Source organism: Gymnoscopelus microlampas (assembly GCF_963454915.1).
Source record: "Gymnoscopelus microlampas genome assembly, chromosome: 13".
In the NCBI taxonomy this organism is placed as follows: Eukaryota; Metazoa; Chordata; class Actinopteri; order Myctophiformes; family Myctophidae; genus Gymnoscopelus; species Gymnoscopelus microlampas.
In genome coordinates, this window is record NC_139950.1 from 6914940 (window position 1) to 6928085 (window position 13146).

A 13146-nucleotide genomic window follows, 5' to 3' on the forward strand; every position below is an offset into this window, starting at 1 on the left:
AAAAAAAATCTGTTTGTTGTGCGTTTATTGCTACTATAGCGTTGATGATGTCTTGTATATCGTAAAACAAGCCCTTAGGGCTTTTTGTGTTATCCTTTTAGCATCATTGTAAAAATGATTCCCACTGTACTATTAGCAAACTGTTAATAAAGTATAAGGTAGCTTTATACCAAAGAAAATAACTTACAGCAACAGTTCACTTGTGATATATTTACTGAACAGTTCTGTCCCCTGCTGCTAGGTTATCAGGCCTATATGGGGATAATCAAGGTAAAAACAGCGACAGTTGATTGTATAAGATAAGCTTTATTGTGTTTACTTTAGTTTGATCAGATGTTAATTACTCACAGTACGTTATTCGTCCACAAATGAACAAAGCTTTCCACCATTCAATAGCTGTCAATGGGAGTCGCTGACATCAACTGGAGTGTGTTTACTAAGGTCAGAAAACCTTCTATTTATAACTAAACAGATAACAAAACAAGAATATAGTTTATGTTATCCTGTCGTCGGGGATGTCTGCTAAGAGGATTAAGAGGATTAGTGTTAATGTAACATAGTTTAACATTATTTTAGAAGAAAAATGATGGAGGAATTGTGTTTTGCCTATTGAAGAGTGAGATGTTGAGCCTATCAATACAAAACGAGAGCGTTCTTCGCGTCTCAGATAATGTTCATGGCAAAAAGGCACAAGAGTGCTAGAAGGTGTGCCCTTTGTTATATTTCATAATCTACACAGTCGTTTATAATATGTTGGTTTTTGTCGAGGAGAAAACACAAGTGGCACATTAAGCCACCTAGAGAAGAGGGGCTCTGTGTGCGATGACTCTACATGGTTCTCATGTTGTGTTTAAGTCCAGCCCCTTCACTGTGTTCTCCACCAGTCTAGTCTACCGTACCGTACCGAGACAAGCTACTACCCGAATCTGATAGAATCATGGCAGAAGTCGCACCAGCTCCAGCTCCGGCTCCGGCCAAGGCCGCCAAGAAGAAGGCAGCTCCCCGACCCAAGAAGACCGGCCCCAGCGTCGCTGAGCTTGTCGTCAAGGCCGTGTCCGCCTCCAAGGAACGGAGCGGTGTATCCCTGGCTGCGGTCAAGAAAGCTCTTGTTGCCGGCGGCTACGATGTGGAGAAGAACAAGGCCCGCGTTAAGATCGCCGTCAAGAGCCTGGTAGCAAAAGGCACCCTGGTTCAGACCAAAGGTACCGGCGCATCTGGCTCTTTCAAGATGAACAAGAAAGTTGTAGCAGTAAAAGCGAAGAAGCCTGCTGTTAAGAAAGCTGTCAAAGCAAAGAAGCCCGCTGTTGCCAAGAAACCCGCCGCGGCTAAAAAGCCAAAGAAGAAGGTGGCAGCAAAGAAGCCTGTAGCCGCCAAGAAATCGCCCAAGAAAGCCAAGAAGCCTGCCGCCAAGAAGGTAGCAGCTAAAAGCCCGAAGAAAGCAACCAAGAGTCCCAAGAAAGTAGCCAAGAAGCCCGCAGCAGCCAAGAAAGCCCCAGCCAAGAAGGTTGCCAAACCCAAGGCAGCAAAGAAGGCAGCTCCCAAAAAGAAGTAAACTGTAAACCTATCCCACCATATCCTCAAAAGGCTCTTTTAAGAGCCAACCACAGCGTTTTACAAGAGTTTTATTTCCTCTTTCTCACATGTTTAATGGCCATAAACCAGTGTGGTCCGGGGATCGCCGTGGGTCACCAGCAAAATAAGCTATATAGCGTCACAATCATTTTTAACCACTTTATCCGTATTTTATTTGCCTATGCAAAAATAGCTCGTGGTCCGCAGCCAAATACAGAAACCCTTGGTAACATGTTTTCGGGTTGACTGTCTACTCGGCTCTCCTGCCAGATCCTGTCTCCACCGTCACTTTTGCGTAGAGGCATAAGGCTTTAAAACATTGTACTATTGATATATTGTTTTTGTGTTGTTGTCTGAGAAGTCTGTCTTTACTACATCATATCAGCTACTAATTACTCATGTAACATGTATTTGTCATGAGCATAGTATAAATGATATGACCTGTATATTATGTATATTTTTCACTATTCACATTGAAGAGATGTGGGTTTTTTTGTGTGACTGCACTTATTCATGACCATGAAAATGTGATTGTTGTGAGTGGTTTTATTTTGAAAAACAAAACAAAATAAATTAAAACAATAAACAAATAGGTTGTATTATGTTTACCACTTTATCCCCATGCCTTACTTACAAAGATGTATACTACGGTATTCTTAAAAAGACATGGTAATAAGCACAGGAAAGTAGCCTAAAGTTCAATACAAGGTCTGCTAGAGGATTTTAACCCTAAAGAAAGCCTATGGCGTGTTTCCATTGGGGTCTTTTGTACTTAGTATAGTCAGATGTAAGTTTAGGAAAAAGTCAACATGGATTTCATAGATGTCTCCATAGTTTTAAAATCGTACACTACTAGTCGATATATAGATAGATAGATAGATCGGTATAGAAACTATCCTAATAGGTATTAGTACCATATTCCCCATGCACAAAAATCATGATGACATATAAGAGACAGACAGATATACAGTGTATATCTGTCTGTCTCTTATATGTCATCATGATTTTTGTGACGTTTGGTATAGTAGTGTGTATATTATACACACTACTATACCAAACGTCACAATCAGTTTACAGGTTATGGTATGGAGAGTGAAAAATATGTACAAGAGAAGAAGGACAAAAGCAGTTATACAATGTTTAATAAGTTTGAACTTCTGTGTGTCTGTGTGTGTGTGTGTGTGTGTGTGTGTGTGTGTGTGTGTGTGTGTGTGTGTGTGTGTGTGTGGGGGGGGGGGGGGGGGGGGGGGGGGGGGGGAGAGAGAGAGGGGGGGGGGGGGGGGAGAGAGAGAGGAGGGTGGGGGGCTGCAGCTTTTTAGGCAACGCCCAGTGCCTGTCTTCCTATACGTCCTCAGAACACACATAAATAGGCATGGCTTCAGCTACAGGAGTTACTTCTCAGTATACCCACAGCAATCAACAGTAATACGATGTCAGGCCGAGGCAAAGGAGGAAAAGGTCTTGGGAAGGGAGGCGCTAAGCGCCATCGTAAAGTGCTGCGTGATAACATCCAGGGTATCACAAAGCCCGCTATTCGCCGTCTGGCTCGCCGTGGCGGTGTGAAGCGTATCTCGGGTCTGATCTACGAGGAGACCCGTGGCGTCCTCAAGGTTTTCCTGGAGAACGTGATTCGTGACGCCGTCACCTACACCGAGCACGCCAAGAGAAAGACCGTGACCGCCATGGATGTTGTCTATGCTCTCAAGAGACAAGGACGCACTCTGTACGGCTTCGGCGGATAAATGACTGACTGACCTCTACCAACAACCCAAAGGCTCTTTTAAGAGCCACCCACACTATCCGTACAGAGTTGATTCTACCGTAGACATACTCATTTGAACAAATGAGTAGCCGTTTACCTAGTTGAATGATCATATTGTAATATCGATACAATTTCAGTACAGGCATACTCTCGATCAGCTCATAATTCCGACCGAGGGGGTAATTTTAATAGGGGCTGCCACTCGCATAAATGGCATGTCTCCTATACTCTTAAGCAGCCAAGATAACCTGTCTGTTCATGTATGCTACCCACAGAGTCGCCAGTGGGGGGCAGGGTTGGATCAAGGAAAGGTAGATTGTTGTGGCCGTGATGCTACATACATGCCATTTATTGATTTATAACAGATCAAACTATCAAGACAGTCAAAGTTGAGGGTGTACAACTCACTGTGCAAATTGAACATGTGAAAATCTTCCAGCAAGCTACACAATAAATTGCAGACGGATAAGTAGGTTAATATAACACGAATGTAATTGTTAAAAGACGCCTTATAAATCCAAGATTGAGAAACCAATGTCCAACCAATGTGTTTTCTGTATCGTCTAGTCTAGAGAGTGACTTTATTTGTATGCTACTATATATATATATATATTTTAGATTTACAGTTGCATGCAGATTAAATTGTCACACCCACTTGCCAGTACCATGTCATAATCCCTGAGTCATTTCATTGATAAACTGAGTTCCCATACCGGGAGTCGAACCCGGGCCGCCTGGGTGAGAACCATGCACTTAATTTCACAAATGTACACAGGGCTCCAAGTTTGAAATCAGAGACCCTCTCATTCCAGATATAATGAACACATGATCAAATGAAATGTTTGATTGCTTTGTGTGGTACAACTGGTCAGGGACATGGGTCATAGAAGTATCATCTCGGATTGATTAGTAGCAATAGTCTGCAGTTAGTGGACTGACTCGAGATTATACTGTATAAATGATGCATCAATAGAAAGTGTGTTACAGCTAGATTGAAATAGGAGCGTGGAATAGAACTATTCATTCCAATTAAAATATAGATTTACCCTAAATGTTTATTATACTTTATCACTGGTCTATTTTAGCGGGACAAATGGATGATGCAAGCGGGAAAACATTATGCAGAAACAAAGACAGTGTAAGACACCTCCCTCTGTGGGTCACATAAGCAGTGGCACCAATCATGTGCTGGGAGTCGCACACTTCATTTGCATTGGCCTGGTATAAATACTGGTGCGACCCCGCATAATGTACTCTTCTCCGCTGAAACGCTTTGAGAACTAAATATGCCTGAACCCGCCGCCAAGCCAGCGCCCAAGAAGGGCTCCAAGAAAGCCGTCACCAAGACCGCTGCCAAGGGCGGCAAGAAACGCAGAAAGTCCAGGAAGGAGAGTTATGCCATCTACATCTACAAGGTCATGAAGCAGGTTCACCCTGACACCGGTATCTCCTCTAAGGCCATGGGCATCATGAACTCCTTTGTCAACGACATCTTTGAGCGCATTGCTGGTGAAGCCTCTAAACTGGCCAACTACAACAAGCGCCGCACCATCTCATCCAGGGAGATTCAGACCGCCGTCCGCCTGCTGCTCCCCGGTGAACTAGCCAAGCACGCCGTGTCTGAGGGCACCAAGGCTGTCACCAAGTACACCAGCGCCAAGTAAATTACATGTTCTGTTCTACACGCAAAGGTCCTTTTAAGGTCCACCCATATTATCAAAAAAGAGTGTCCATATAGAGGGCTTGCACCGACGTCACGAAATGGGCGGTACTCCGAGCCGCAGCCATCTTGGCGATATCCAAAATGTAAACAACGCTGTATTGTGAATGGGATGCGGTCATTAATGTGCAATGTGCAATGTTTAGGCCAATTAAACCATGTCAAAACCACGGAAAAGCAACGCAAAACGTGTGGAAGAGCCTACTACTTACAGGGAAGGACTTGGTCCGCAGGAAAAGGTGCGATATTTAGAGAAACTAGGCTTTATATGCGGTCAAGATCCGTACGAGCTGGCCCCTTAGTCTTGGACCAACGATGATCCGAATATTATGCCTTCTATTAAATACCCAGACATCGTGAACTACCTTCTTTTTTTCGCCAAGTCCATACACATCTGAAGACCTTAAAGCCTACAAAGGTTTGGAAGCCTACAACCAGATGGTGTGTGGATGGGTGAGAGAGATACAGTATCAGCTCCTCAATGACAGATGCATTGTGAAAGCCAAGGTAACGTTATTAGATCATCCTATCTTTTGCATTTAGATATTGTATGTAGTCTACATATTTTTGTATCAAAAGGCTGATATCTGTTTTAAAAGATATACAATTAAAGTTATGTTGTCTTGCTGAGGCAGTCTTGTGGCACCCAGAGAAATAAAAACACAAGCATATCCACAAGATAAATACATACAATTAACTGAACAAAAATCTGTTAACTGTACAATATAAATCCATTCATACCCAGGTATATATAGCCTAGTGATTCTTTTTTTTGTACTATTCCAAGCATCTTCAGTTTTGTATAAGTCCACAGACCCCAATCTACACTGTTATCTACAGATTACAATCATTATTTTAACACTTTGTGTTAAAATAATAACACTCTGTGTTAAAATAATAAAATAATAGTGTACAAATGTAATCAAATGGATCTGTAAGGGTCCATTTGGTTCCATTTTGTATACACGATCAAGACTTACAGACCTGTAAGAGTCCATTTGGTTCCATTTGTACACTCAGAGTTACAGACCTGTAAGGGTCCATTTGGTTCCATTTTGTATACACGATCAAGACTTACAGACCTGTAAGAGTCCATTTGGTTCCATTTGTACACTCAGAGTTACAGACCTGTAAGGGTCCATTTGGTTGCATTTGTACACTATCAGTTACAGACCCCACACTGAGAGACAGTGGTGTAGATAAGCTTACATGGTGTAATGTATTGAAGTAAATTGATGAGTTATGATTATTCTTACAAGCTTATATTTGGTTGTTTTGTCTTTTATTAAGGTACTCCATTCTCAATCAATCCGAGAAACACCCCTGCAACCCTGGATAATTGCTGAGAAGTCAGGTCGGATTCTTGGAGCCCACTGTACGTGTGTGGCTGGCCTCGGAGAGGTGTGCACACATGTTGCTGCATTGTTGTTTCTGATTGAAGAAACTGTAAACCTGAGAGACTCAAAGACAGTGACGCAGGAAAAGGCATATTGGATGTTACCTACTGCATTGTCAAAGGTGGAGTACAAGGAATGTCAAAAGATAAACTTCACTGCAGCAAAGACATATAAAGTAAAATAACAGAGAGCAACTGTGCTGGTCATGTGCAGTCATTTGAGAAACAAAGTGCTAGTGATTGCTCTACTCTTAAAGTTAAGAAAACACAACAGCCAACCAGTGCTGAATTATCATCATTATTCAGTGCTCTTAGCACAAGTGGATCAAAATCTGCTATTTTGTCACTGATTGAGCCTTATTCAGAGAGTTTTGTTCCCAAACCGATGAGTGAAAACTTTCCTCTGGTGTTGACTGAATTGCGAAACGAAGAAGCAGTTCACATGGACTATAGTGATGTCTTGTCTATTTGCAATGATGTTGACATTTCTGTATCTGAGGAGCAAGCAAAGGCAGTTGAGGCAGCTACACGGGATCAAGCTTCTAATCAAGGGATTTCTTCTAAACTGTGGTTTAGATTTCGTGCTGGCCGAATTACAGCGTCTAAAATGAAAACTGCATGCTGCACTGATCCAGACAAACCAGCACAGAGCCTCATCAAAAGTGTATGCTATCCTGAGTCATACAAATTTACCTCAAATGCCACTGCATGGGGATGTGCTCATGAGAAATTTGCACGTGATATTTTCATAGATGCACATAAGAAATCTCATGAAAATGTGAAAGTGCACAACACAGGTTTCTTCATAAATCCAAGTGTGCCATTCATGGGTGCTTCCCCTGATGGCCTTGTTTCTTGTGATTGTTGTGGTGTCAATGTAATTGAAGTTAAATGTCCTTTCTGTGTCAAAAGTGACATGGTAGATCGTGTATCCTACTTAGAGAAGGATAATGATGGGAAACTAAAACTAAATAAAAAACATCAGTATTTCTACCAGGTGCAAACTCAACTTGGAGTGTGCAAACTGGACTCTGCCTATTTTGTTGTTTGGACAGAGAAGGATCTGCATGTTGAGCCCATTTCATTTGATGAAGAGTTCTGGGGCATGATATGCCAGAAAAGCAAGCACATTTTTGACACAGCCATTATGCCAGAGTTAGTTGGCAAGTTCTACACTAGGCTTTCATCTACCATAGCTAATGTGTCCTCAGACTCCTCACAACCTGGAGTATCTGTCTCTGCTGATTCACATGGTTCTGATAATGCTGCAAGTGCCACCGGGCAAGAAGAAACCTATTGTTCCTGTGACCAGGTTGAGTTTGGGAAGATGATTTTTTGTGACAATGAAAAATGTCATATTCAGTGGTTTCACTATTCATGTGTCAATATTCAGGTTGCACCAAGAGGCAAATGGTATTGTCCCAACTGCCGTAAGCTACCTCAGTTTCGGCCTAAAAGGGCCAAGACACCTGTTATGTAAAAGAAACAGTAGTGTAGTTAAGCACTTCAGGAACTTTATTTGAATATTGGTGATTTTATTTATTTCAAAATGTGTACCTTTTGGAAAATGCTGTTGGTTTGATATTTTATTTAAAATTTGAGTACCATTTTGGAATGTAAATACCAGTATTGTAAGCTGGAAACTTAATTTCATTGTTTGACAAATGCTTGAATGTCATGTAAAATTCATCTACTCATTTGATATTTTAGTCCACTCAAAAGAGATGTGGACAGTCAGAATGTTTGCTCTTACTGACCAATGGAAACATAATTCTAAGCACTTTCTGAGCAGTTGGTAAACTGAGCAGACAAGAAAAAGTTCGGACAAATAAAGCTGTCAAACTCACGTTGCATACAAAACTGTGTCTACAGTTATTCAAGCGTTCTGATAATGTAATAACATTTTCCCATAATGATATACTGTGTATTGATTGTACCACACAAAACAAACTGTAAATTAACAAAATCATTGTTAGGCTATAAAAAATAGCCTTGATGTCTTTATTGACAAATATTTAGTCAAAATCAACAATTGTTGGGCAAAGGTTCACCAGAGCACAACAGACAAGTGCAATCTTGTCTATGGTACAATAACCATCATCATCCTTGCACATTAAGAAATCAATTGGCAATATCCCCCCCAAAATACAATATTTCTGCCGCACGCTACCGATCACACGCTCAACATGAATCCTAACATGAGCTATTTTCCTTGTTGTCTCCAAGTCAACAGGAGCTAACTGTGACTTCCCACGAGTGAAGGCTGGAATTTTTAAATGAGCCATCCTGCAACCTAATGTGGCATGAATATTAAAGCCACGGTCAGCAAGAACTAAATCACCAGGAACAATCTTGTCCAAAAAGCCACAGTTTTCAGTTATGTATTTATCACTTACTCTTCCTCCCCATGCATTTCATATGTAAGAGACTGTGCCCTGTGGTGTAATACCAATCAAAAACTTTACTGTGTTATGGTGCTTGTAGGAAGACCATGTTTGTGCTCTGGCTATAAGGTTAGATGGACGATCAATAAAAACCTCAAAGCAGTCAATAATAACCACACATTTTTTCCCAAAATGTTTTCTGAATTGCATTGGCATGGTTTTTTGCAAATCTTCTCTTTCTGGCCATATAATAAGAGGTTTCATGCGAATAAACATGACATCAGTGACATCAATGAATACCCTAGAAGCAGTGGATAATGACACATTGAAAAGATAAGAAAGAAAAGTTGTAGAAACATTAAGCCTTAGTCGCATTAATGTCAGCATCAACTGCTTGAATTTATTAAGTGACTTCTTCACAGGGAGGTGGGGACACAGGTATGTATAGAGTACTAATAAAAGCTGCCATGTAGGTAGACCAGTGAAAAATAAAACCTTTTCATCTTTATCCACAAATGCACTTTGGTCATAGTAAGAGGACAAATGTTCCACATCAGAACGCAACTGAATGTTTTCTGTTCTCAAATTTTGAAGTTCACTGTTCATCGAATCAATCAAATTACCAGTCATTTCAGTCTGAGTCCCTATACTGCACACATTATCGTTGACATTATCACTTGTGGTAGCATCATCATCATCATCATCATCATCATGATCATGATCAGCAGCCACCACCACCTGGAGACTTCTCTGGGTTCTATTCACACAACGTTGGTAGCGTGATGTCCCGGTTTCTTTAGGTGGCTGTAGAGAAGGTTCTCGCTGTCTTGTCATACCAACTGATGGGACCCAATCTGGGTCATCTTTCTTGTACAGGTCTGCTCTTTTACCTGCATGTGATGAGAAATATAGCAATTTGTTAAATCTAAATTTTATTAAATGTGTTGACACTGTACTGCCCCACCAAGCCAAAGTGCACTTCAGCCCTATTTTATACCTAGGCTATTTGAAAATAGCCAATCTACAAGCTCACAGCTTGTAGATCTGCTATTTTCCCAAAAAATGTTGTACTTTTGGTACTTTAAGTACATTTTGATACCAATACTTTTGTACTTTTACTCAAGTACATTTTTAATTCTGGACTTTTACTTGTAACAGAGTACTTCTGCATTGCAGTATTGATACTTTTACTTAAGTAAAACATTTGAGTACTTTTTCCACCACTGTTGCATTTTGGCTTTGTAAGGCAGTGTAGTAGGCTTACTAGGCTATGAAATTAGATCATGAACAGATATTAAGCAATAACGCCAGATATACAGTATATTCTTATTTTATTATTATTATATTTCACCTACCTGACAAGAAATGTGCAGAACAAACTCGAATGTTGTCAAGATTCTTGCCCTTGAAGTTCTGGTTCAGTTTGGCCAGCCACACACGTCTCCTTTCTTCTGACAAGTTTTGGCAAGCATCTCCCTGATTTATAATCACTTTTGGTAATCTGTAATACTCCAGATGCTTTTCACGGTCCGACCGATTAGTACAACCAAAAACACGGCAATAATTAACCATTTTCGTAGAGGATTATAAGGATAAGGATAATAATGCACGCTCGCTCCGTAGACTGTTGCTTTGTTTACATTGCGAATGCCGCCACAATGGCGGACTTGGACAACTTCCGGTTTGATGACGTCGTGGTGAAAACACACTATAATGGTACAGGCTTACATGCAGTTAATAGCCGAACGTACTCTTTGTTTTCTTTTTTTTCAAATGGTGTGAATGCAGTGTTATACTATTGCAGACAAAATATCCAACTCGTCATTGTAATATGCCTGTTATTTAGACGGGTGACCGGGAACAATGGTAGTTGGGATTGTATCATGCAATGACCGTTAGCATGTACCCGTCGGTGTTTCCTTATGCAGATATCCCCATCATAACTAATTTAAAACACATCCATGGTCCTGGTGACTTTCCGTATTTGTATATTTGAAAACGTGGCCCTCATTAAGATTGTATTTACCAGAACCAGGGAAAATAAGGTATTTACAGCTCAGCTCTACATTCCTTTTTATCAATCATTCGTTTTAGTTTACAAGGGCTGGAGAGGGAGCGAAGACCCCTGTCACTGATCAAATAGCCCCCAGTAGTAGAGCATGCCATTATGGCAGGGGTACTCAACAACACATCTTGAAGGCCCACAAATACGTTTTTGAATAAGGCTAGGGTCCGCACAGGCTAGGTGCCCCCTCCCCGTGCGCGATTTTTTTTTTTGGCGGATTCGGGTACTCCCCCCCCCCCCCCCCCCCCCACACGTCACCAGTACTGATTGGAGGGGACTTCTTTCAAACTGAAACTTCTGTTAGTGTAGGCTGCACACAGTAGGAGTGGAGCTGCTGTAATGCCAAATTTGTTGTATGACATGGGGCATTTTTTGCTGTTTTTGTAATGTTATATTTGTTGTTGTTTTTTTTGCTGTTTTTATATATTGTTACTATGTATGTGTATGTATATCTATGTGATGTCTATTTGCTCTGTTTTTGTTTGATTATTTATAGGCATTTTAACACAACAGTCATACTGTTATGTTTTATATAATTGAAAAGGCCAATACATATATAGTTTTTTTTTTAAATAAATAATATTACTAAAACATCACACAAGGATATATGTTCCGGTTGTATAAGAAGAGGGAAGAATAGATAGATATTTGTACATGTTAAAGTAATCTTAGTAAATAAATAATTAACACTCAACCAATTCACAACATATTGTGATCGAACATAAATATCAACCTTCAAACAAGACAATTAACTGTGTTGCTGCAAATAAGTGTTGATTGTGGACAGCTGAACACATTAGTCTGCCTTGGACTTAAAGTAGGCATACTGTAATATAGCCACCCACACTTTCCATACAGAGTTTACTTCTTTAATGAAAGTGCATTATTGCAAGTATTATGCAGCTGAGAAAATGGTTTGTCTTGACGGACACATTGGCATGTCATAAAATGCTCAATGCATTATAACTAGTTCATTACGCAAACTTCAGCCTGTGGTCTCTACTTATCATGCATACTACTAGTCATTTACGATTAACTGATTTTGTTCTTTCTCTAAAGACTATTTACATTAACGTCCAGTTAGTTAAAACCTAGACTTGTGGATATTTCATGTGGATTTCCAAATATCTTTGGGATGGGCAAAAAAGCACTACACTCACGCCCTGCCTCTAAGGGGGGGCAGTGCGTGAGGGGAGCGGAAAAAAGGGGCCCAGGGGGGGAGGAGCAGGGGGGTTGCGAAGAAGCGAGGGCGTGTGTGTGTGTGCGGGTTATGTTAAATTCATGAGAACCATGTGTTCGTGTGTGGAGAGTAGGCCTGAAGTTTGTCCTTGGTGTTTCACCCAGTCTAGTTATCTCGTGCGCTGGTGTCAAAGCGATAACACAGTGAGTTGTGAGGCTGTGGGAGACGTCCTTGATTGGGTTCCGACCCAGAGTCATAACAACAGGTGTCCATGGGGGGGGGGGGGGGGGGGGGGTCTTCTCCACATTGTAGCCACCGGAGGAAGAACCGGGGTGGAGGGTCCAAATCGATCCAAATAATCCATATTCATCCCGAAGCAAACAATTTATCTACTCCCATCCTGGCTCATCCAGCCTGGTTCTAATCATGTTCATATCGCCCCGCAGAGCAGTAACTCTCTCAGCGATGATCTCCATTGTGCGGCCGATGGCTGAGATGTCGTCCACAACACGTTTCAGGTCCGAGATCGATGTCTTGATGTTGTCCAACATGTGTTGCGATGCCAGCTTGGTGTCTAGCTTGGACTCTCTCTCCAAGATCGATGCCAGGATGGTGTCCAGCTTGATGTCTAGCTTGTGGACTCTCTCGTTGATGTTATCCATGTCGCGCCTCAGTTCGGTGATGTTGTCCAGTTTGGTGTCCAGCTTGAGGGCCCTCTCATTGATGTTATTCGTGTCACGTTTCAGTTCAGTGGTCACACCCGTCTGAGTTGTCAGCGCTCTGCCAATCTCCATTATCATTCATTACAGGCAGCCTGGGGGCTCCATCCAGGGCAGCTGTCTTGCCAATTTTCCGATACACAAGTGCAATTCACTAGGCGAAGAAACACACCTTTATGGAAAGTTTAACATTTTATTGAATGAACAGAATGAATGAACAGAATGTAATTGAGGGAGGGGAAGAGGGTTCCGGGGAGGGTCGCCGACCCTGGAGTCTTTGGGGAGGAGGTCGTTAGCGTAGTCAGCACGGTACACGTGGACGGCCGACGGCGTAGTCAGCACGGCACT

At 41.6% G+C, this 13146-nt stretch overlaps 4 protein-coding genes across 4 annotated transcripts in view; 3 read left to right on the forward strand and 1 right to left on the reverse strand.

Annotated features, from left to right (window-relative positions):
• The window catches only part of selenou1a (selenoprotein U 1a), a 310703-nt gene that overhangs the window by 54469 nt on the left and 243088 nt on the right, over positions 1-13146 (reverse strand). The window lies entirely within an intron of this gene.
• Positions 913-13146, forward strand: part of LOC311058365 (histone H1-like) — a gene marked incomplete at its 3' end in the record, with an annotated part of 42327 nt that continues 30093 nt past the window's right edge. The window contains exon 1 of the mRNA XM_084075802.1: positions 913-1531. Within this exon, the coding sequence (XP_083931928.1) occupies positions 938-1531 (594 nt within the window). The 5' untranslated portion in view covers positions 913-937. The remainder of the gene's footprint in view (positions 1532-13146) is intronic.
• On the forward strand, positions 3003-3314 carry LOC311058415 (histone H4; the record flags this gene model as incomplete). Its single annotated transcript, XM_084075852.1, has 1 exon — positions 3003-3314. One exon carries the CDS (start codon positions 3003-3005, stop codon positions 3312-3314), a length of 312 nt encoding a protein of 103 aa, XP_083931978.1.
• Positions 4621-4998, forward strand: LOC311058393 (histone H2B 1.2-like; the record flags this gene model as incomplete). Its single annotated transcript, XM_084075830.1, has 1 exon — positions 4621-4998. The coding sequence occupies one exon, from the start codon at positions 4621-4623 to the stop codon at positions 4996-4998; it is 378 nt and encodes a 125-aa protein (XP_083931956.1).